A 24,741-nucleotide genomic window follows, 5' to 3' on the forward strand; every position below is an offset into this window, starting at 1 on the left:
AGCTTGAGGGGACTTCAGGACCAACTTTCTCCACTTTACAGAGGAAATAGAAGTTGAGAAAAGTGATATGTGACTTTCCCAAGATCATATAGGGTTAGTAAGTAGCAGAATCAGGATTTGAACTCAGGCTCTGACTTAAAAGCTAGTGCCCTTACCATTGGACCATGTTGCCTAATGTAACACCTTATAAATAGAAGACATTTAACAGAGGATTTTTGTTGTTATTATTATAATCATAATCTCTCTGAAAGGAGATGAAAAATATAGTTGGCTAAAAGATGGAGAGGGAAGAGAATTAGATAGGAGAAATGAGCAATTCTAATTAAAGGCCACCGTCCTTGTAATCATGATAATAATTGTCTTTAAAGCTCTCGACTATCACACATGAGTTAAGCCATGACACAATGTTCTGAAGTGAGTCACTGTCATTCCTCTGTTAGGATGAGGAAGCTAAGAAAAACATAGCAAGTTGCACTCAACCATTCATTAAGTCAGTGTTATAACCACAAGTGACATTCTTCATTCCCAAGGTCATCCTCAACTCATCACTGCCCTGTCAAATATTATATTAACATCTCAAGGGCAAAACTTGTTCATTTTTCCAGAGGAGTATCACAGATGTATTCTTTGTCCAGGGCTGTGAAGAGACAATCATCATTGAAATTTAATGCAATGTCCTTAACTGATAGAATAAATCTTCATCTGATCCCTTCAATTGATATACAGAATATGATGATGATTATGATGGATAGGAACTAGATCTGGGATTTCATTAGTATAAGGAACTCCTGGGTAAGGAGACTCAATTCAACCCATGGAAGCATTTTCAAGAAATACCTACAGCATTGAAAGCTGAAGGGATTTGTCCAGGGTTGCACAGCCAGTATGTGTCAGAGACAGGACTTGAATCTAAGTCTTCCTGTCTTTGGGTCTGGCTATCCTACGTGATGCTAAAATTTTATTGTACTTTGAAGTTTGCAAAAATCTTTATATCATTTAATTGTGTCATTTATCTCATTTGATAGTTTTTATGATGCTATGTTCAAAATCATTTATTTGTATGCCTGCCTTTTTTCCATTATTTCCCTAGAATATTTTTCAATGTTCCAAAATTAATTACATCGTTAATCAATGATTATTTAATTAAACAATTAAAATGACTTTGAATCATTTCATATGACCAATGTGCATAACACATAACGATAAACATTTGTTAACTGGCTAATCTTGGTTCTCAGTAAGAAATAAATAAATGCTTGAGAAATTCAGATCTCAACTGACCATTGCCTATTTTAATCACCAGGTGATAAATGCTTGTCAGATCTCCCATATGATGCCAGCACCAATTATGAGAAGGAGAATGAAATGATGCAGACCCATGTCATGGATCAGGCCATCAACAATGCCATTAGCTACCTAGGGGCTGAATCATTGCGCCCACTAGTACAGACACCCCCAGGCTCCGAGGTGGTACCAGTCATCAGTTCCATGTACCAGCTTCACAAGCCCCATGCCGATGGCCACCCACGCCCTAATCACACAGCCCAGGACAGCGCCGTGGAAAATCTCTTGCTGCTCTCTAAGGCTAAATCCATCTCCTCTGAAAGAGATGCTTCCCCAAGCAACAGCTGCCAAGACTCCACAGACACAGAGAGTAATAATGAGGAACGGAGTGGTCTCATATACCTGACAAACCATATAAACCAACACGCCAGAAATGGTTTGTCCATAAAGGAAGAGCATCGGCCCTATGACGTCCTGAGGGCAGCAACTGACAATTCCCAAGACGCTTTCAAAGTGATCAACAACAATGGGGAGCCATTGAAGGTGTATAAATGTGAACACTGCAGGGTCCTCTTTTTGGACCATGTGATGTATACTATCCACATGGGTTGCCATGGTTTCCGTGATCCTTTTGAATGCAACATGTGTGGCTATCACAGTCAGGACAGGTATGAATTCTCTTCTCATATAACACGAGGGGAGCATCGTTTCCACATGAGTTAAAACTCCCTTCTCTGCTAATGTAACCTTGAATGGTTTATGCCTAGAGTTGCATGAACATCCACACATAAAAAACAAAACAAACTAACAAAAAAGGCATCAGAAAAAAAGGAAGCTAATGCCTTTTTTTTTTTCCTGCAGCATGTATTGGATGGTTGTACAATTGCAACTCAAGTTGTTTTTTTTTCTTTTTTTTTTAAGAGAGCAATGAGATTTTTACTGTTAGTTGCAGAGTTGAATTTTAGATGATAAAAATTATTAGTTAATGTAACTAGGAGCTTTGTAGACTGCTAGATCAGACTCCCTTCCTTCATCTTTTGTTTCTTGCAAGTATCCTTTCCCCCAAAAGCTGATTTCATGGAGAACCAATACAAAAACGGGTCAAGGGTTAGGGGGGGGAGGAGATCCAACCTTTCTACTTACAATCCTTCTAAGACTCAGATTCTCATGTCAGGTGGGTTCTGTGACTTTCCATGAATAGTCTACATGTGAGGAGAGATTTGGCTATCTTAAAGAAAATAAGGGTAAAACCATATTGAAAAGATTAGGATAGAATCAAAGTTACCCTTTCTAAATCATCTGGGCAAGGAAGATTATGAGGCACCAGAATTCATGTTTCTGAGAACTGATAGGTTTTCTTCTTGCTATGTGTATGTGTGTGAGTGTATGTGTATATGTTTTAAAGAAAACATTATTTGGAATCTTTTTCTGTATAGGAAAATATCCAGTTTGTTTAGAAAAGGTAATTTCAGGAGAAAAACCTACACTGACAATGAAGAAATGCTTAATTAGGAGAATCTTTTTAATGGTCTTTTTTATTTCAAAGACCTTTTCACGATGCCTATAAATCCTTTAAGGATATTGCCGAAACTTAAACCAGTCATATGGGGCTAAATATTCCTGGTGCATAGACACATTTAGACATTCTTCTCCATTTGTTCACAGAGAATTTATTTACTAGCACTAGAGGTATTATTTTAAGCTACTGATTCAGCTATATGACCTCCAATCATTTTTGTGATCCTCCCCAAGAGAAATTCAATTCCCTTTGAAATATTTTACTCTCCCTGACATTATATTGGTAGTTTTATGAAGATTGCCCTTTACCACGGTAGATGGACACTTTCTCTACAGCTTACAGTCTTAAAGAGCTGCCTGGGGCACTGAGAAATTAAGGTACTTGTTCAGTATTACCCAGACATTATGTATCAGATATGAAACTCAAAACCATATCTTCCTGATTCTAGGGCCATTTTCTATCCATTACACCACCCTGCCTCTCTAAATATTTACCTTCTGAAAGATCAAAATTTCACACCAAACTTCTTTATTAATTAACTTCTATCATAAATATCTCCTCCTTTAAAATCTAATCCAGATCCTTAAAAAACACACATGCATATAAATCCTCCCACTCCATCCCTCTTTCTCTTTAAAATCCTTGTAACTAGAAGATCCATTCCATTAGAATATGGTCCTAGAACTTTGTCCATGAGTAAATGTGATTTATTATTCTTTTGCACCATTTCAAACATTGGAAATTACTAGGAAATAAAATGCTATCTATGTCAAATGGCTGAAGTGGGAATATATGTTCTTAATCTCATGTAAGGGGCATACAAGATAGGTGTTAACAAAGATGACACATTATCACTATCTAATGAATACATCCCAGAAGCCATAGTAGTGAAATGGTTTGTGAAATATTTATTTTGTATAGGTAAGAAGTAAAGGCTTTCTTTACAACCATCAGGTGTATACACTATTTTCATGTGAATTTGTATCATTGTTTTATTAAAAATGTTTTATTTTTAAGTATGCATTTGAAGAAAGAAAGAACAGCTGTCCACTACTACTGAGGCACAAAAGGGCAAAAAAGTTAAAGTATATATATATCTCTGTTCCACAGAGTTCTTGGCTATTTCTTTAATTGTCAGAGGGGGTTGAGAAAGAATCATCACTATTGCTTTCTCCAAGGTTTAGAAGGTTTTGAATTCCCCTGTTCCACCTCATTATTCAACTTTTGTCAGATACCAACAATAGGCCATGTTTTCATAGTATGGCATGATAGACTGTTCTGGGATAAGCTGGGTTTGTAATGATTCTTTAAATATGGGATTTCTTTACCATTCCTAAAGCTATTCCAATTCATGGACAGTTGGGTCTTCCTAATATACCCATTAAATAATATGGGCACAGACATTTCTTTGGCCCCCAATTTTCATATTTTCTAGGATATGATTAATATTTAAAAACTGGAAATAAATAAAATGGACGTTTGAAGTGTATTGTCTTTTTACGTCAAAGTAGAGAAGAGACAAAACCTTTCCTAGCTTCTTTATTTTACCTATTTCCTTTTTTAAAATCCATTTGACAAATGGAAGATCACTAGAATTCTATATAGAACTTTAAAAAAAGAAAATATAGACCTTATTGAAAGTAAATGCTTACAGAGTGGTACCCTGCTGAGAACACAAGTTCAGGGCAATGTACTTTCATGTGCTCAATCCTTTTTTCATCCATTCCATAAGAAGAGTGAAGTCTGGTTTATGCAATTTCTTTTAACCAATGACATTCCAAACAACTGTACCCAGCACTGTATATAGCAGTTCTTAAAGGAGTGTTTTTTTTCTGAAACTCTTATCCTGCTTCCCTCCTGCCTTTTATAGCCAGTATAAACTTATATTTACGTGTCCTTTCGCTGTGATTTTATATTGTAACACCATTCTTCCCCTTTCAACTATTGTAGATTTCATAAAATGTCAATGTGTAATTAAATTATGTTTGATATGTGCCCACATTCTGTATCAGAAATTTTCTTCTCATTGGTAAAAGTAGAATTTTGCATGATTTTACACTTTTTCTGCTCTGTGCCTTGTTTTGTTTTATGTGATGATATGCCTGTGTAGTCTGTGGGGTACACCCATGCGAGAGAAGTATACCTAGCTGTATTCCCATTTGGGAGTAGGGAAATTCCACATACTCTCACATTACACTTAAAATATATATAGGCATTAAGAGGATTTAGAATAACTTGTTGACCTGTTTTTCACAAATCAAAATTGCCATTTCATATATCCATCCCATTCTATAACTTACACCCTTAAAAATCAGGACCTTTATTTGTCTCTTACACTGTATTTTCCTTATTTTTTAAATCGGCATAAATAGCATTTAAAAGAGTATATCTGCCTTACTCTTTTAGGAGAATTTAAGATGATTAGAAACACAAACTGTTTTCAGTTATTTTCTTTACCTTTTACTATCATTGGATTTCTGTCCAGACCCTTCTGATATCCAGGACACAATACCAATAAATACTAGTTTTCTCTTTTTAAAAGCCAGAACAATTGCAAACTAGAATCTGAAACTCTTCTACTTAGCAAAAAAGCTGAATTGTTTTGTGTTGTTTTTGTTTGGGGGTTTTTGTAACACTTATGATTTGCGTTGGTTTGATTTGTTTCTGTTACAACTGTCTAAAATATAAAGTAAGTGATGAAACAGACATCAACAAAGAGGCAATGCAGCTTACAGTTCTTCATTCTTCAGTTTCAGCAATAAAAAAGGGTCAACAGCTCAAAATAATCCTAAATTTTCTTAGTTGATGTAAAGTGTAATGCCTTTGTTCATGTTTTGTTCATTTAAAAAAATTTTTTACTCATTATGAGCCAAAATTAGATGTATTTAAAATGTATAGGTATCAATAAAAGAAAGTGCACATGCTGTTTATGAAAGAGTAGTTACTGTGAAAATGTCTGATCAGATTTGAAAAATGCAGGATGGCTTCAAATGCTTTCCATTAAACTTTATGTAATGGTTTGTGTGATAATTGTTAAAATCAGGTTCGAAGACTACTGGGAAGATTCAAGACCATTTAGATCCTGAAATATCTTTTTGACGAATCTTTGTACGTAAATATGAATGGGAGTAGGGGGGGAGATAGGGGAGAAACATATATTTTCAACTTGTCCCTGATATTGTTTAATTGTGAATACAAGAAAGGAAGATGAAACAGCAAATAATAGAAGAATACTATTTTGTACCCATTTTGAAATTCTTCTGTAATGCATGGTATATTCTTCTATAGTATAATTCTTCAAAGCAAATAATGGATTTCTCTGCCATCAACATGTGATGTGGATATGAGTGTTGAGCTTCATTGAGTCATGATGCAAGGTATGACTCTGTGGTAGCCAAGCAGATTTTTTTTTAAATTATACTGAGACTTAGAGAACCAAATGAAATTTGTCTACTTAAAAGACAACTTTCTTGTCCCAATGATATTTCAGCTTCTGCTCAGTACTCATCTAGAATGCCTTCTTTGTAGTTATTTTCAAATTCTCAAAGGATGTAGTACTAGAAAGCAACTTAGAGATATAATTCAATTTTTAATCATTTTACATACAAGAAAACTAGAAACCATGTAAAATGAAATTATAGACAGAAAAAAAAAACCAGGATCAGTAGGTCCTCTAACTCCAAACCCAGTGTTCTTTTTACCCTATCCCATCTTCTATTGCATTCTTCCATATCAGAGGTTGTAAATAAATTCCAGGAAGGAGTGAGAAAGATCCATGAATGATAGAAGAGTTATTTCTTTGAAAACTTATTGTAGCCTAACTGGTTTCCATTATACTCCTATGTGTTTTATTTTATGCATAGAGAAACATTATTCTGAGAAAAGTTTCACCATACTATCAAAGAAGCCATGATAAAAAAAAAAATTTAAAGAGTAATGAGGAATTGACTTAAGGGATAGTGAATGTTCATTCTTTAAGGATAACTTTGTAATTGCCCATATCCAAAAGCCATTTGGATTCAAATTTAGGAAGTAGTACTAATGGTTCATTAAAATAATTAATACCTTCCACATGGCTAAAAAATAATGAGAGTGAATTTGGGACAAGCTGAAGGCTTGACTACTTTGAAGGATAATAGTCATTTGTCTGACCTTTGGTATGTTTTAAAAAATAATCTAATTACTTGATAATCCCATCTTGAATTTTTGTTTGTCCAATACTAACTTTTCTGTGATGCTTTAAGGTCCACAAAGTAGTTTATGGCTACTCATTTGATCATTAAGATACTTATGTGACAAGTACTATAATATTATCCTCTCCAAACAGAAAACTGAGGGTTAGAAAGATTAAGTGACTTGACTGTGGGAACATAATAGTAATTGTCAGAAGTGGGATTTAAATATATCTCTTCCTGATCCCAGTTCAGTGTTCTTTCCAGATTAGCTACATACACAGAAGTATGATTTAGATATCAGCTCCAGAAATCCAATGTAAGATTGCCAATTCTTGATAGAAGAGATTACTAGAAGTAGATGTCTTTAGTAGAAGAGATTAATTGTTTTCCACAAAACGTTTAATGTACTTTTATAATTTAGCATCATACCTAGAACTCATCACAAAGATTACCATGAAGAGAATAATGTTGGGGTTGACAGAAAAAAAAAAGAAAAGAAAAAATTATAATATATTCAGTGGACCTGTGGGAATGTACCCTGCCTGAAGCATTCCCTTTCCTCCAGAGGCCCTTAACAACAGCAGAGATGGAATAATAACTCAAATTAGAAAGTAAGGAAGTCTTCTTGGAGGAAGCAAGATTAGGATCAGAACCTGAGGCCCTTTTAGAATTTGGTTAGAAAGCAAAGAGAAAGGAGAGGATTCCAGTTACCACATCCCTAAAAAGTGGTTAAAAGCATGGGTGATATTTCAGGTGTGTAAGAGATCTGATCTGATGGAGCTAGAGTTATTCTAAAAGCTAAATATTCACTCCCTAATATCACCATAGAACTCTAGAGGAGAATTAGCTAACAAAAATTATCTGCCTCTTATAGGTTAGGCACTGGTGCTACAGAGACAGAAATGAAGTAAATCCTTCCCTTGAGGAGCTTACATTCTGGCAGAAGAGATGACAATATATACACATGGCTATATGCAAAATTAATTCTGGGAGCAAATATTATAAGCACAAATTGAAGAAATTGTAAAAAGTCTTCATTAATAAGGTGGTATTTTAGTTGAGTTTTGAAGAACCTGAGGAAATTGTAAAAGGTAGAGATGAGGAGAGAGGCCTTGAGGGATAGCCCTTAGAAAGGAACTAAAAACAAATAGAGTGCTAATGTATGAAAAATAGTAAGAAGGCCAATATGACTGCAACTTGAAGACATAAAAGAAGTTCATATGTAATAAGACAGAAAATGTTAGTTTGGGGTCTGGTTATGGAAAGCATCAAATGTTTAAAAAACAACAACAACAAAAAACTGTTTATATTTGATCTTAGAAGCAATATGGCACCAAACTTGAAATAAGGAAAATTTAGACATTTTTAGACATTTAAGAGTTAGAAGAAACATCAATGATCCTCTGGTCCAAATCAGACCTGTTCATAAATCTTCAACAACATATAGAGCATTGGACCTGCTCTCAGGTTCCAATGTGGCCTCAGGCACTTAGTAATTATGCCATCCTAAGCAAGTAACTTAAACTTATCTACCTCTGTTTTCTCATCAACAAAATGGGGGTAATAGCATAGTAAGATGAAATAATATCTGTAAAGCATTTTGCAAATTTGAAAGTGTTATATTAAGGCTTACTATAATTATTGTTACTACATGATATCCCTTTCAAGTGGGCATGTAGTTTTCACGTGAAGATTTAAGGGAAAAATAACTTATTATTTTTCAAGACATACGGTTAGTCAATGGACTAAATGGAAAATTAGACCTGGCAGGAGTAATCAAGGTATCCAGCTGAAGTATACACCAAGCAGAAACAGGTGCTAAGCAGGTTGCAACATAAAGACATGACATAAGAAGGAAAAAAGACATAGAGATCCCACAATACCATAGTGTTGAATAGTCCTTACCCCAATATGTGTTTTTTCTCAATCAGTGTGCTCTAAATTCATATTCATTCTTTTTATAAACATTATGAGTATTTGTGAGATAGTGCATCCTAGGTTTATGGAGGAAATGTTATACTATTCTATCTTAAAGCATGCTTTTGTACTGAGTAAATTATACTAACTGGCTAACTAATAAAAAAAAAGTAAGAACACAAAGGGGGAAAAAAGATATAAGGCTAGATTTTCTCCTGTAGACACAAGAAAATAAGTCTCTTCTCATGGTCTCCAGGTAAAGATAGGAAAAGAATGACTAAAAATATTTTAGCTGATCCTTCCTTTTGAGCTATTTAGGCAAACTAATAGTTTCCCTTTCAAGAACTACAAGATGCTCTCAACTTTCCTTCAGAAACTTGAGTAGACAATTACATTTCTCATAGTCAGGTACTAATAGTAGTTGATATTTATATAGTATATTGAGATTCACAAAGGGCTTTACATCCATTAGCTCTGTGGGGAACAGCATATCTCTCCATTTTGTAGATGAGGAAAAAACTAAGCAATAGCAGAACTGAGGTGCCCACCCAGGTGTTCTGACTCCAGATGTAGCATCTTTTTTGACATACCCTACTGTCTCTTTTCACATGCTTCAGGAAATAAATGTTTCTCAAAAAAAATCTAATGTTTACTGTCAAATCCTACCTTATGGGTTTTAGGAAAAGTTTGGGACTAACAGTGAAGGGTCTGATGGCCTGAAACTGAAAAATCTCTCACCCTGCATTTTACAGAATATCCAAACCCCAACTAGAATGCTCAACTAATTTACTAAGCAATGAGGTCCATCTAATTGTATTACTTCAGAATGTATAACAGAAAGAAGGCAATACAGAATGATTGATTATTAATATATTATTATTATATTATACATAATAATTATATATAACATTACATATAATTATTATATTAATCACAGTCTGTCAGGGTTAGAGGGGACCTCAGAGGCCATCTAATTCAATCTTTCAAAAGATCTTGTAATCTGTTCTACCTCTGAGAATCCCTCAAAGGCTATGTAATATATAATTCACCTGAATGTCCCCATCAGATGTCATTTGGGTTCTACTAAAAGATCTGCTGTGAAGGAGACCACATTGCTTCCAGAGACAACCCATTGCATTTGAGGCCAGTCCTAAGGGTTAGAAATTATTTCTCTATATAAAACTATTTTGCCTTTCTTCCATTTTCTCCATTAATAACTTAGTTTTGCCCTGTGAAAAATAATTCTAATAAGTCTTTTCAATGACAGTTCTTTGAAGACTTGAAATAAGAGAAAACATCTCTTGAAGTTCCTTAGAACTTCACTATCCCAATCACTGTCCTCAGTTCCACCTTTTCTTTTTTATTATAAAATGTAGACACAGAACTAAAAAAACATTCCAAATGTTATTTGTATAAGGTACAATAGTACTGTCATGCCCGGTTCATTTAAGGTCAATTTGGCTTTTTGGACTGCTATGACATTATTGACTCACATTGAGGTCTTTTTCTGTCATGTAGTCCTGCCTCCCCAATCTGATGTTTGTGAAGAAGTAGATATTTTGAACCTAAATCCAGAACTTTACATTTAAATCTGAATGCTAATGCTATATTCCAACAGAGAAGTGTCCCTCCCATATTTATGTTATTCATAATTTGACGAAGCAAGTTGGATACTCTATGATCTGGTGATGTTGGCCTTGCTATTCCACACACAATTCATTGAGGATGCCACCTGTAACAAATTCTTTTGTCAAATAAAAGTTATTTTGTTAAGTGGGAAAAATCAATTTTTGTAATTTAATTTTTTTAAATTTTTAAATAGATTTTTTTAATCTACAAAGTTTCCATAAACTGAATGGACAAAAGGGAGAAGAAGGAAAAGAAAGAGAGAATGTAAATATAATTATTGCAATGTTTGTGGTCAAAGTATATTTAACTTGCACAATCCCACTCTGTAGTTACCAAGAATATTAAAATGATATGTTAATTATCAACACCAATAATATGCACTAAAAACTTGCATTGTTATGATATTGGCAAATTCTTGAGTTGCCAAGTCACTCTGAAGGAAAAAATGTCATTAGATTATTTAATGACCTAGAAACACATACATGTAGAGAGAAAGAAAAAAATATATGTGTGTGTATGTATATATATATATATATATATATATACATATATATATGTGTATATATATATATATACACATATATTTGTTTCCTAGTTTTTTTATAAATTTCAGTAGATCTATGAAATTGGATGAGGAAGAAAGTGTGTTTATTTTCATTAAACTTAACTGAAATTATGAATTTAGTTTATTAAATAATAACCATAAGATTATAAAATTAAAATTTTAATTTTAAAAATCTATTCTAAAAAACAATCCAAAAGCTTCATCAGATTACCCAAGAGATCTATGACACAAAAAAGTTTAAGACCTTCTAGTCTAGAAAAATATCCACTGAAGCAGCCAATTTGTCTTTTTTCCCAATATACTATATCCAACTTAATAGTTTTGGGTTTAATCCATGATTAAAATTAAAGAACCATATAGGTACCTATCAAGGAAAGTGATATAGTAACTCCTTAATACTATGAATATGACTTTGACCTCATACTTAAAGAAATAGAAGATAACTACACTTCTGGATTTGTATCCAAAGGGAAACCAGTAAGGAAATCAGCATGGCACAGTGGAGAGAGAGCTATAATTCTTGTCTCTGATCCATAATAGTTGTTTAACACTGGGCAAGTCACTTCTCTTAATACCCAGACTGCTCTCTAAGATTTAAAATTCCCTAATAAATGCTGTCTCAATTGGGAGAGAGAGTTTCCTTAAAGACTTCTGACTAACAAAGTCATAAACTCAGTCCTATCTCTACAAGATTTTTTGTTGCAAAATTCTAATTAAAAAATGCATGTTATGATACATAAAAAATCCTTGCAAACCCAGAAACTCAGCAATCACAACCTGTGATATTATTAATATGGAAACTCCAGTGTGGAAATTCCCTCCTTCTACTTCATCAGTCATTTATAGTTTTACACAATTGCAAAAGGTTAAAATGACTTGTCCTGAGACACACACATCCTAAATCTTCTGAACTCCCCAGATGATGGAACCTCTAGCCACCTAAACATGCATCCTCTCCATTTTTTGTTTTATTTTTGTGGGCATCATTTGATTTTGTTGTTGTTTTTAATAAAAAAAGTTTAAAGGCAGGACATGGAATATGCATTAGCTGCCAGTTTTATGTCACAATCTTTAAGAGAACAAGAGTAAGAATTACTGCCTTTTAGGTACAAGTCATAAAATCTAGTGTCTTCCTGGTTATCAGAAGAGTCAGGATCCCGGTTCATAAAGAGTTAAAAAAAAAAAAAAAAGTCAAAGGTACACCTTGTTTTAGCCTGCAGCCAGCTGACCCTGTGCTAGTGCCGGGAGGAAGTTAATCAGCTCTGCACAGGCTGTTCGGGATGAGACCAAACAGATGGTTTCTCTGTGAATCGGCAGAACGGGAAGCAGATGTACCCACCACTGCTCCCCATGCATAACTGGGAACCAGCCACTTGGTAAGGAAATTTGCATAATAAGGATAATTTGGTATCAAAACTGCCCCCTACAAGTGAACTGCATGGATCTCAGTAGGGTTAGAGAAATTTCACTTCTTGTTTCCCATGTTCTATGAGGCCCACCAAATTAGATTCTGAGAATGAGAATTATCCACGACTTTTTGTTCTTCTTTGCTGGGTCTCTGACCTCCTATCATTCCTCCCTATCTTTTCTAAGAGTCCAGAAGATTGCCAACAATACAAGATGCCTCTGTTACTCCTCCACATTCAATGAAACAGCTCCTCCTTCCTTTTCATTACAAATAAGACTTATTTGTAAGTCTACATAAAGTTTCTTTTCTGTCCTGGAACTCCTGAAAACTCCAACTTCTTCACTTCTTAACAAGGAGAAAGATATTCACTGCTTCTTCTTCAGATACCTTTTTGGCTTAAATTTCTCCAAAACAATCTTCTGATGTGTCTCCATCATCAACTCTTATTTGGGTTTCTTCACTTTCATTCTCCTTGCTTTGTGAGGGTACAGAGAATCATTTCAGTTATATCTCTCAAATCTTTTTGGTATTCTTTCAGCCCTCCTTTCTCATGCTCAGCCACAGATCAAAAACCCTGGATTTCTACTTCCACTGTAGAACATCCCCAGAACAGAGACCTTTTTAGGTTCCATCACAATGTCAGAACTTTGTAATCCAGTGTCTCATTTTTTTCAGAGCCCAACTGTTTGATGAATTGATTTATGTTAAGGCTTTATTAGATGAGAAGCAAGGTGATCTGCTGACAAGAGTTCACCCTTTAAGTGAGAATTCAATTTCTTCATCTGAATAAAGGAATCAATCAACAAGCACTGTTCTAGGAAGTAAGACTACAAAAGATAAAAATGAAATTGTTGCTGACTTCAAGGATCTTATATTCTCTAGGGAGAATGTACCAATATGTTCAGTACATATATGTATAAATGTCTTTGGGGAAACAAGCATAAACAAAATAGATTCAGAGGTACTAGAAGAGAAGGGTTCACCAGCAGAGAGTAAATTATGACCAATAGATCCTGAGATCTTAGACTCTAGGAATTAATGTGTTACCTTTTCCCAGCCAAGGGTACTCAATTCAGTGCCTTGCCTTAAGAAAATGAGTAATGTGGGAATTTCAGGAAGAGATAGTTATTGAAGGGCAGCAGAAAGGGGATTTTACCCAGGAATTTCCCAAGATGCCTAGAAAGAGAGCCTGCCCTGTATGGGTGGGGCTTTCCAAGGCTAGGGTAAATGTCTGCTTCATGCCGACCTCTGAAAGCTAGCTTAAAAGGAAAGCTACTGATGGCACCATGGTCTCCATTTCTGACTAACTTCCTTTAAGTCCCAACTAAAAACCTAGCTTCTTCATTCTTCTGCCTTTCCTCTGTTAATTATTTCATATTTATCCTGCATGTAGATTGCTTTGAATGGCATATTATCTACCTGATTAGACTATAAGCAACTTGAGGACAAGAAGTCCTCCTTTTGCCTTTTTCATATCTCCAGAGCTTAGCAGTTTTGGCATATAATAATAATCTCTTTTTTGTTCAATCATGTCTGACTCTTTGTGATCCCATTTGGGGTTTTATCAATTGGAATCATTTGCCATGTTCTTCTCAGCTCATTTTATAGATGAGGAAACGTCACTTAATGATATGTTTATCAGTTATAACAAGTGCTTAATGAATGTTTGTTGGTTATTGTTTGCTTGATGGATTGCTCCTGGAAGGCAAGGGGCCACCTTTCTCATAAAAATAACTGACATTATTAGGGAACTCTTTATAGATTAAATCATTTTTCTTACAATAACCCTGCCACATTAGTATGGCAAATATTATTATGCCCATATTAAAGAAGAGAAAATTCAGACACAGAGAAATTGTTTCCTAGTCTTAGGTCATCAAGCAAAGAAGTCTCAAAACCAGGACTTGAACATAGAATTTGTGGAAGTAGAAATAGATGCAAGCATTTCTTGCCAACCTATTATCCTTGTAGGCAAAGCTCCTAGTTCATACAATTGTGCCCTGCTGCCATCCACCCAGAGGGCCTATTAGGCTGTGAGCCTTTGTGCTCATAAGTGACCATAATGTTAGGGATGAGGGAAACTGACTCAGTGCATGGACCCGCAAATTTCAGTTTCTAGGGACATCTTTATAAAAAAAAAAACAGAAATATATTTTTAAATATTCATCATGACCCAAGTTGATGGGTTCTTTTTGGTAAGGCAATTAGGGTTACGTGACTTGTCCAGAGTCACACAGCTAGGAAGTACTAAATGTCTGAAACTATATTGGAATTCAGGTCCTCCTAATTTCAAGGCCAGTGATCTATTCACTGTGCCATCTAGTTGCTTCAAGAACAGTAATTTAGTGTTTGTAGGGAAATAGTATTCACTAACCCCAATTAGCTTTTTAAATCATATTACTCATATCATTTCCCCTTAGGTACAAATATATCTACCCTCCCAGGATTGTTGTAACTATTGATTTGGATGGTAATTGTAAAGTACTTGGCACAATGACTGGTACTTAATAAATGCTTGTTTCCTTCCTTCCCTGTGGATTCATTTTTCTATGGCATGATCCTCTGTCTCCATCCTTCTCAGGATCTGTGCTCCATTAATGCCATTCTCAAAGGGAGAAAGACCAATGGAGCACACAAGTGCATGCACATACAGAAGGAGCATACTATAGGAACTTAACTGCTAGATCTAAAAGATTACTTTCCTCTCTTGCTCTTTCTTTGAAGACAATCTCTCTGTGAACCAACATGACACTAACAGTCATTTTTGTCCTATACACACCAAGAGTATTCAGTTTCCCTTAAATTCCTTGGTTGTAGCAACCCCAGGAGGAAGTGTTGATGCAATCAAATGACCTCACCCTAACTACTTTCAGTAACCCTGATCTCAATGGAAGCTTCCTGGGGAAATTTCCAGCACACACCCACAATTCCCCTTCTACTTTCTCCCATCAATACCTATGATTCAGGGCATAGTATATGTTTTCTTTTCTCATACAGTACTCTTAATATATTTATATTTGTACTTAATAGTGCTTCAGATGAAGACACAAACTCTTGAAATAATGAATAATAAAGCCTAAAGCTGTTCTTTACCCTTCAAAGTCAACATGAAATGCAAGGGAAATTGATAAAGTAAAAGAGATATACTACAATCACAAACTAGATTTTGCAGAAAATATGAAAATGTTTGCTACATATCCTAGCTCTTAATGATAAATCACTACTGTAGATATTAAAGGAAATGAATTGTTGAAAATAATAGGTAGGTCAGAAGAAAAGTTGAAAGTAATAGAAATTTGATTGGGGAAAAAAATGGCTATCTTGGACTCAGCATCACTGAACTCATTGCAGTTGACCATGAGGGAAATATTGGCCAAAAGTTAACAGGTCAAAAGGTGTTCTGCAAAAGTTGTTGCAGTGTTGCCATAGCTATTGGCCTAAACAAATTTAGAATAGTTTGTAACATTCCCCAACTTCTTAGAAGAAGTTTAAAAGATCACACTTCTACTTATTCATGAAGATTTTAAGCACTTGAACATACATGGATAAAGGTATCCAAGAAGTTCAGCCAAGTATTCTATGTGGTATTTTGTTAAAATAATAATATTTGTCAATTCTGGAATTACAGAAATCAAAATATAAAGTTAAAGGGGAAGAAATCCCCATTCAAGTAGTAATTCTGGGAAAACTAGAAAGATGTTTGGCAGAAAATTATTCTAGGATGGCATCTAATACAGCATGCTACAATGGACCACCATATTAAAGTAAAGTTATATCATTAGAAAAAATAGAAAATAAAAAGATATAATGTACACATCTATGGTTGGGGAAAATTCTTAAACAAGTAAGAGAAAATGATCAAAAGACAAAAAAGACAATTTTGATTACATAAAATTTAAAAGCATTTGCATAAGCATAAAATTACTACAGCCAGAATGAGGAAAGATACCACTGACAGGAAAAACACTTTGCATCAAATACTATCAGAGATATTTTCTGCAAAGATTTCCATATATGTCTATGTAGATATATATTCATAGATATATATGAAATTTATACAGACATATAAACAAAGATCCATTCCCCAATAAATAAGTGGTCAAATGATAGGAATAATTTTCAAAAGAAGAAATGCAAACCATAAACAATCATATAAAAATGTTACAAATTGCTGATAATAAGAAAAAACATCTCTAAGATTTTTATCACATACTAATCAAATTGGCAAAGATATTAGAAGATAAAAACATGTAGAATTTAGTAGATTGTGTGAATGCAGGCAAAATAATCCCATTGTTGGTGGAACAATGGATTGTTCCAACCATTCTACCATTCTGGAAAAATCCAAAATGTCACTCTCATCCTTTGACATAGTAAGTCCACTATTAAGCATATATTCATACATTATTAAGACTGCTATTAACAAAAAGTAGCTTTAAAAGAGAAATGTAGATTTCTACTGATTGAGGAATGGTTGAACAATCTATGGTATCTTCATGTAATGGAATATTATTGCATCATAAAAACAATTGATATGAGTAATTCAAAGATACATGGAAATATTTTGTATGAATTGATACTTGATTTAAAAAAAAACAACTAGTAGAACTTTGTACACAATGAATAAAATATTGAAAATAAAAACACACTAAAATGTAGCCAAATTTATATTTTGTAACAACACATCTTGATCTCAGAGAACAGAAGGTGATGAAATTCATTTCCCTCTTCAGAGATGGAGGAGGCTTTTGGTACAGAATCATGCATGCCTTGTTAAATTCATTTTCTTTATCAACTGGTTTTGCTTAACTATTTTCTTTGTTAAAATGAGAAAAGGGTTTATGTCAAGAAATGACAATGGTGAGAAAAAACAAAAAGTAATCACCAATAAACTTCATTTAAGAAATAAAATAAGAAACTTCCTTCAAAGGTCAGTATCTAAATTCCCACTCCCTTTATGTTCTATGTTTCAATACTTGATCTCTTTTGAGAATTAAAGTAGACAAAAGCTTTCACTTTGGTCATTATTTCTCTTCTTCTGAAAGTGACAAATGAGATCTCTTGTAAATGGTCACAGTAGAAGAGAAAAGAAGAAAAAGAAGAAGGAGAAACAATCACGAACTGAGATGCATTACTAGGATTTGAGGGAGCAAATTGTTCTTGCTTTTGGATGACTATATTAATCTCACAGAATTACAGAATCTCAGAATTTGAAGAAACCCCAGAGGTCACAAAGTTCAATCTATCTGCCTAAAAGCTTTCACTCAGCAATATAATTAACAAATAGTCATCCATTTTCTGTTTAAAGACCTCCAAAGTAAAGAAACCCACAATCCCCTTAGAAGAATCCATTTAACTTTTGGATAGTTGTAATTTCTAGGAAGTTGATTTTTTTTTCTGACATCCAGCCTTTATTTTCCTTCCTTTTCTAATTTCCACCCAATACTCTTGGGGTCTGCCTTCTGGAACCAAATGAAGCCCTTCTTCCACATGACATCAAATACTTCAATGCTCAAACGCATCTTTCATGTTCTCCCTGAGTCTTTTCTTCTTCTTCCCCATGAATTCTCTGGGTCACTTATCAATATCATTCTTACCTTATATTGCCCAGAATAATCCCCCAGATGAGGTCTGAGCAAGGCAGAAGATCATTAGATGTCCAACACCTTGTTCCTGGAAGCTGTTCCCTTCTAAATGAATCCTAAAATCCCACTTGCTTTCTAAAGTTCTTCCTCACACTGTTAGCTCATTTCAAGTTTGAAGTCCATTAAAACCATTCTTTTCAGACAAACCTCTGTCTAGTCAGACCTCTCTCATATTTTAACTCTTTATTACAATGTTTTAGGTACCTTTACCAGTTTTCTGTTATTGGCAAATTTGATAAGCTTTTCCTTTAGGCTTCTCTTGAAGTCTATAATGAAGATGTTAGTTTAAAAGGAGGGGAAAAAACAGTCCTAAAGTATGGATTTTTTAAAATTACAGAATTTTGGGATTAGAAGAGACCTTAAAAATACCTTAGCTCAACCCTTTGTTTTAAAAATGAGGAAACTGAGATTGAGAATAAGTAACTTGTTTAAAGGTTACACAAAAGTCTCATTGACCACAGGTTTGAGCCAAAACCAGGATTTACAGTTTCTAGTCAGGGGCTCTTTCCCAAACATCTGTGGAATGAAGAAATCATCCATTTATTGTGTGAATAAAAATAGTGTTTCTCATAATTGACTATTGCATTAGGAATAATGAGGAATGAACATTTATCTTGAGTAGGTTCTTCCACTAACTAGTTAATGTGATGTTAGGACATCACCTCTCTTTGGGTCTCAATTTCCTCTCCTGTAAAATAAAGGGGTTAGAACATGTGATTTCTAAAGTTCCTTCCAGCTCTGTGATTCTGTAATTCTCATTTTCTCCAATTCCATGGTCACTATTTGCATATACCCTACAAATGGGGAAAAATGAGGCTCCCTTTTTATAAGTACAAAACCCAAATTGGCTTCTCTCTAACCTCAAGACATCTATCCAGGTCAAAGAGCAACGTACAAAATGGAAACTTAGATAAGTTTCAGGAGGGCGGGCTTTCCAACAAATAGGGAAGGACTTGTAATGTCCTGTTCTTCAATTTTTGCAGGATTACCCTGGTCTTGGGAGAAAAAAAGAGGAAAAACAGGCAAATAACTTTCCTTTTGTTTCTGCTTCTCCTAAATAAAGTGCTTGCCTAATTTCCTTTGCAGTTAGAGCAATGTTCCTTGTGAAAACCATGATTTCCATATGTTGCACAAGGCTTAGAGCTCCTAAACTGTCTTTGGAAGACATTTTTGGAGCATCAACATTTCAATTTTAGGATCACAGAGGGTGGAAGACATATTAAAGATCATATATTCTAAGTTCATTTTACAAATAAAGATATGAACCCAGTAAGAGAGGAAGTGACCTGCTCAAGATGACACATGCTGCTTTATTTATGGTTAAACCAAGATTATAATCTCTTTAATGAGCTTTCTCTTCCCATCAGAAATGGAATTTTGTCATTGATTTTCCATCCTGTTCAGGGAAGAAGAGATAGGTAGGCTCCTGGAACTGTCCATAATTCTGCTGATATTTTAGACAAAGTCAAGGGCTCTAGGAAGAGCAAAGCTTGCAAAATTGTGAATTTAAGTAAATTTTGTAAAAAAAAAATTATCAAAATCTACATGTTTCAGGCACTGGAGATATAATGACAAAAATTATACAGTGACCTCAAAGATTTTATGTTTGCTTCCACAGTATGTAACCAACAAGAAGACTAGACACTATTTCATATCCTCAGGACCTCTCAAACCTCTCCAAAACTGGAGTTGAGTGCAATAATTTTTAATTTCACAAAATGAAGCAGCTAGCTGGTGCAGTGGATAGAATACCAGCTCTGAAGTCAGGAGGACCTGAATTCAAATCTGACCTCAGATATGTAACACATCCTAGCTGTGTGACTCTGGGTAAGTCACTTAACTCCAATTGCCTTAGGAAAAAAAATTCTATACAATGATACCAGGAACCCAATTGTGGTAAGCATTTACATCTACTAAGTGTGAAGTTTGTATTCAGCATCTCCCCCCTTCCTTTTTAGGTTCTTCTCCCCTCCTTTCATTTTTCAATTCATTTCCCCAGATATTACATTTTACTCTATTTCCTCCTGCCAGGGAAGAAAATGATTTTACAAACCTATTCTAAATAAAATGTTTGTGATTTAGTATGTAATTTCTCAAAAAATTATTTGTACTTATTTTTAAACAGTTCTTAATGTGAAGAATTCCTTGTAAAGAATTTTCTAGTATAAACTTTAAAATGAATCCCTCATAGTAGAACAGCAGGGTATTATTTTTTAAGCAAAGGAATTTCTGGGTGCAGTTCAATCTTTGTTTTCTCATTTTTGAAAAAAACCTTTGGAATAAATCAGACTAGCAAGAACAATAATAATAGTATGGCTCCTAAAGAATTCTAAAGACTTTTCTAAATGTTGATTTTTTTTCCCCTTTCCAGGTATTAATATAGCAAACAAGCTAAATTGTGGGATAGTGGAATATGTTAACAATTCAAATTTTGGCTTTAGCTATGGCTTTATGGGAAAGGAAGAGTTTCAAAATTGAGGGTTCTGACAGCTTCTTGTCCAATTTGGAATAGCTTTATAATCCTGAGTACTCATTCATACCAGAATAACCTCTTGAAGGAAGAAGTCACTGTAAAGGCTCAGGGCTTTTCTGTGTCAAGTGAGGACTCATCAGAAGTCAAGGAAGATATAAGTTATATCAGCACTATCACTTTGGCATAATAACAAAAGGAGGTGAGACATTGAAGTCATTCATAGAGATGATGGAAAGTGAAATATCTTTAAGACCAGAAGCTAAAGACTATGATAATATCTAAACCAGGAGTCCTCAAATGTTTTAAATAGGGAGTCAGTTCACTGTCCCTCAGACAGACGGAGAGCCGGACTAGAGTAAAAACAAAACCTCACACTCTGCCTCCACCCCTCAGCTCATTTGCCATAACCCAGTGGGCTGCATAAAGGTCCTCAGCGGCTGCATCTGGCCCGCAGGCCATAGTTTGAGAACCGCTGATCTAAACAAATGACTATGCATGAATGTCATGGAATGTTGGTGTGCCATAAGAAAAAAAAAATTTAAGAATTCAGAGAACCATGGAAAGACTCATAAGCTGATACAAAATGGAGCAAGTAGGACCAAGAGCAAGACACATAATGATTATATAAACTATATAAAAGAAATCAATTTTATGCAATAAAACATTAAAAAGTTGGTCTTAACTTATTAATGTCAATTATTATTATTAAAACTAAAGTATATATCCTTTTTTTTCTTTTCAATTTGGGGTAGCAATACTCTGGTTTTACCTACCTTGATCCCATACACATTATCAGGTTGGGTTGCTAAAATCCATCTGACTAGATCTTCTTAGAGCTTTAGGAGAAACTCTGAATGTTTAAGGATAATTCTCTCCAATACTATTGGCTCCCCTATTCTCATGTTCTCTAGCAATGTTAACTACCAATTATTAGCAATCACTCTCCCAGTTACCGCTTCCATCCCTGCAAAAAGTGAGCTTACACTGAAAGCCTTTACCCCACTAAGTTCACTTCTAAATGCAGGATAACCTTATGGATGGATAAGCCCATCTCTAGCATACTGGGCTCTGAAGGGATAGAATGCAGGGGATAGAATAACAGATCTGAAATCAGTAAGACTCATCTTCATGAGTTCAAATATGGCCTCAGACACTTCCTAGCCCTATAACTCTGGGCAAGTCATTATTTACCCCCACTTTCCTCTTCTATAAAATGACCTAGAGAAGGAAATGGAAATCCATCCCAGTATCTTTCCCAAGAAAACCCCAAATGGAGCCATGAAGAATCAGACACAATTAAGATAACTGAATAATAGCAACAACAGTGTGCTAGATATACAGAGAGAAAAATAAAACAGGACTATCTTCAAGGAGCTTATGAAAAAAATAAAGTGGAATGTTGCCTACACTATCAATCATAATCATATTTTAATGCTGTTTTGCTTAAGTTATGTTAGGGATTGAATATTGCATAAAGTTTGGTTGTGATTTTGTTGGGGTTTGTGTGATATGTCAAAAAAAAGTTTTGCCTAGGTAAAAAAAAAGTCAAGGAGCTGAAATGTCAGTTTAAAGAGTTCCCCAAAGTGACATCAGTCCATTACAGTTGTATAAAGAAAAAAAAGTCAAACAATGAAGTCAAAAAAAAAAGAGAGAGAGAGAGAGAGAAATATCAGATCCATCATATCAATTGAATGCGATACCTCTCCCAGAATCTTCCAGAACACACTGATGGTTTCCATCTTAATCTTACCTGAGGCAATAGGGCCTTCATTACCTCTATTCAGACAGAGTACATTGTCTCACTGGAGAGCAGAAATACCACAAAAATGTCACCGGGTGAATGAAGAGTGTTCCATGTCTCCCACACACAATTCCTTAAGACAAATTTGGCTGAAAAATTCATAATGACACCTTTCTGCCTCAACCTTACATGAAGGGAATACTACTCAGTACAATGAATATAGCAAGTATATACAATAAATTCTTCCATTGTTCCTATAGGATAATACAGTAGATGAATCCAGGGGATGCCATGACATCCCCAGTGCTCTAAAACCCATACTGAAATACAATGATTCCAATGAAAAATTCTATTCTACTGTACCTCCCATTAGGTCCATTGACTTAACAAGAGATATTAACAAACATTATCAAGATGCTAACATATTTGTATCAACTTGTTTGCTGAATAGCAACTTTTTTTTTACCCAAGAAGTTAAAAACTTTGATTCAAATTCATTAGACAAATTCATTAGAGAAGAAACAGAACCCCTAATATAAGGCCCCAAATACAGAAACCAGAGGACACTGACCCCCATGTTAGATAAGGTCACTTCTGGGTAAGAATCTGAAATAGAATAGGGAAGGCCAGGGAGGAGCTCCCCTGAAATCTCTTTATTCAAAAACAAAGAAACAAACCAAAAAAAAAAAAAAAAAAAAAAAACAAAAAAAACTCATAGCTTCCTATTTGAACTAACCATTTTTGCTAGAGGAAGTGCTAAGATCAATTCTTTCTAAGCTGCTAGCACAAATGCTATGGATTTCTCTAAATTCTGGTACCCATGAACAGTTTTCCTATTTATTCCCTATTTTGGTACTACTTCCTTACAAATTATGTTCCTACTGGCTTTTGTCCAAAGCTGTGTGTTCCTAAAAAAAAAAAAAAAAAAAAAAAAAAAAAAAAGAAAAGAAAAGAAAAGAAAAGAAAAACCATAATTTAGATATGATAATTGACAGAAAATATCACATAGACACACTTGTGTGGTTGTTTTGTGCATGTGTGTATCACACACCCAAACATACATATATGCACGTATAGGAATTTGGTCTTTCTTACTCCAAAAGAGCTCTCCCTTAAGAAGCTTACATTCTAGGAGAAAGATAATATGCATATATGTGTACATATTGAATGCCTACAAAATAAATAAATAGATACATAAATGAATGAACAAATGAATAGATAGATAGATAGATTAGATAGATAGATAGATAGATAGATAGATAGATAGATAGATAGATAGATAGATAGATACAAGGTAGTTTTGAGAAGGAAGAGACTAGCAGCCAAAAAGTTCAAGCCTTTGTATTAGGCATTAGAGATGTAAAAGTAGACTGAGATGCATTTCTGAGCCTTAAAGGACTTACATTCTGTTGAGGAAGGTATTATGAAACATCTGAGGATTCAGCTCAAACAAACAAATTCAAATCCTACATATGGAGAACAATTAAGAGTTGGTGATAAGAAATTGTGTGACTTTTACCCTTGACCTTTGTGTTACATCAACACAAGCAGTTGGCACCAAGATATCAATCTTAGGGCTGTTGACAGTCATTAATTGTGACACCATCAATCTGATTGTATCTTGTTAACAGAAGAAAGTGCTTTTAGCTTAGAAGCAATTTAAGATCTTTCTGGATCATGAAGAGGGAAGTAAAAGCCGCACAATACCGTTGAAATTCTCTGGGTAATGAATTTAGGCTAAAAATATTTTAAAATTACAAGTGGAGTGAATTGAATATTAAAGTTTGAATGGTGTAATAGAAGTACATTGAAATGGACAAAGGAGAGGAAATCTCAACTTTGAGGTTCTAAGTAACATTAATTCAGCCAATATTTTTCCAACATTCAAACTGTAAATGCATCTCTCATATAGATATTCTTCATCATGGTATTAATATTCAACATATCTTTTTACTTTGGGGATAGATAGAAAAGGTGAGAAAGAATTATTTTAATCATATTTACTTTGAGACCTCTTGGAATTTCTTTGAGAAAAGATCTCCATCTAGTGGTGAAGGGAAGTATAGAACAAGAATAATTACCCATAAAAGTTAGTATTTCTTGTTGCAGAAATTAGTTTATCATAATTTTTTTATTCCAATATGTTTTTTTTTATTTCTAAATTACCACAAACCACCTTAATCTGCAACCCCCCAAAAAAAACTTGCATTATTTCCAAGTACTTACTAGATGCAAAAAAAAAAAAAAAAAAAAAAACTTCTTGACTGGGCTTCCATAATCTAGTTCCTTTTCAATTTTATTTCATATTACTCTCTTTCGCAATTCTTGGTTTCTGGCAAACTGACCTGTTAGTTGTTCCCCATAGGCAGTGATATATAGGTAATA

General features: G+C 34.4%; 1 protein-coding gene across 1 annotated transcript in view; it reads left to right on the forward strand.

The window, feature by feature from the left end:
* IKZF1 (IKAROS family zinc finger 1) overlaps positions 1 to 4,859 on the forward strand; it is a 131,178-nt gene extending 126,319 nt beyond the window's left edge. Inside the window, 1 exon segment of the mRNA XM_074283592.1 lies at positions 1,304 to 4,859. Within this exon segment, the coding sequence (XP_074139693.1) occupies positions 1,304 to 2,007 (704 nt within the window). The 3' untranslated portion in view covers positions 2,008 to 4,859.
* The last annotated feature ends 19,882 nt before the right edge of the window (positions 4,860 to 24,741 follow it).

The sequence above is a fragment of the Sminthopsis crassicaudata genome, chromosome 1, assembly GCF_048593235.1.
Source record: "Sminthopsis crassicaudata isolate SCR6 chromosome 1, ASM4859323v1, whole genome shotgun sequence".
In the NCBI taxonomy this organism is placed as follows: domain Eukaryota; kingdom Metazoa; phylum Chordata; class Mammalia; order Dasyuromorphia; family Dasyuridae; genus Sminthopsis; species Sminthopsis crassicaudata.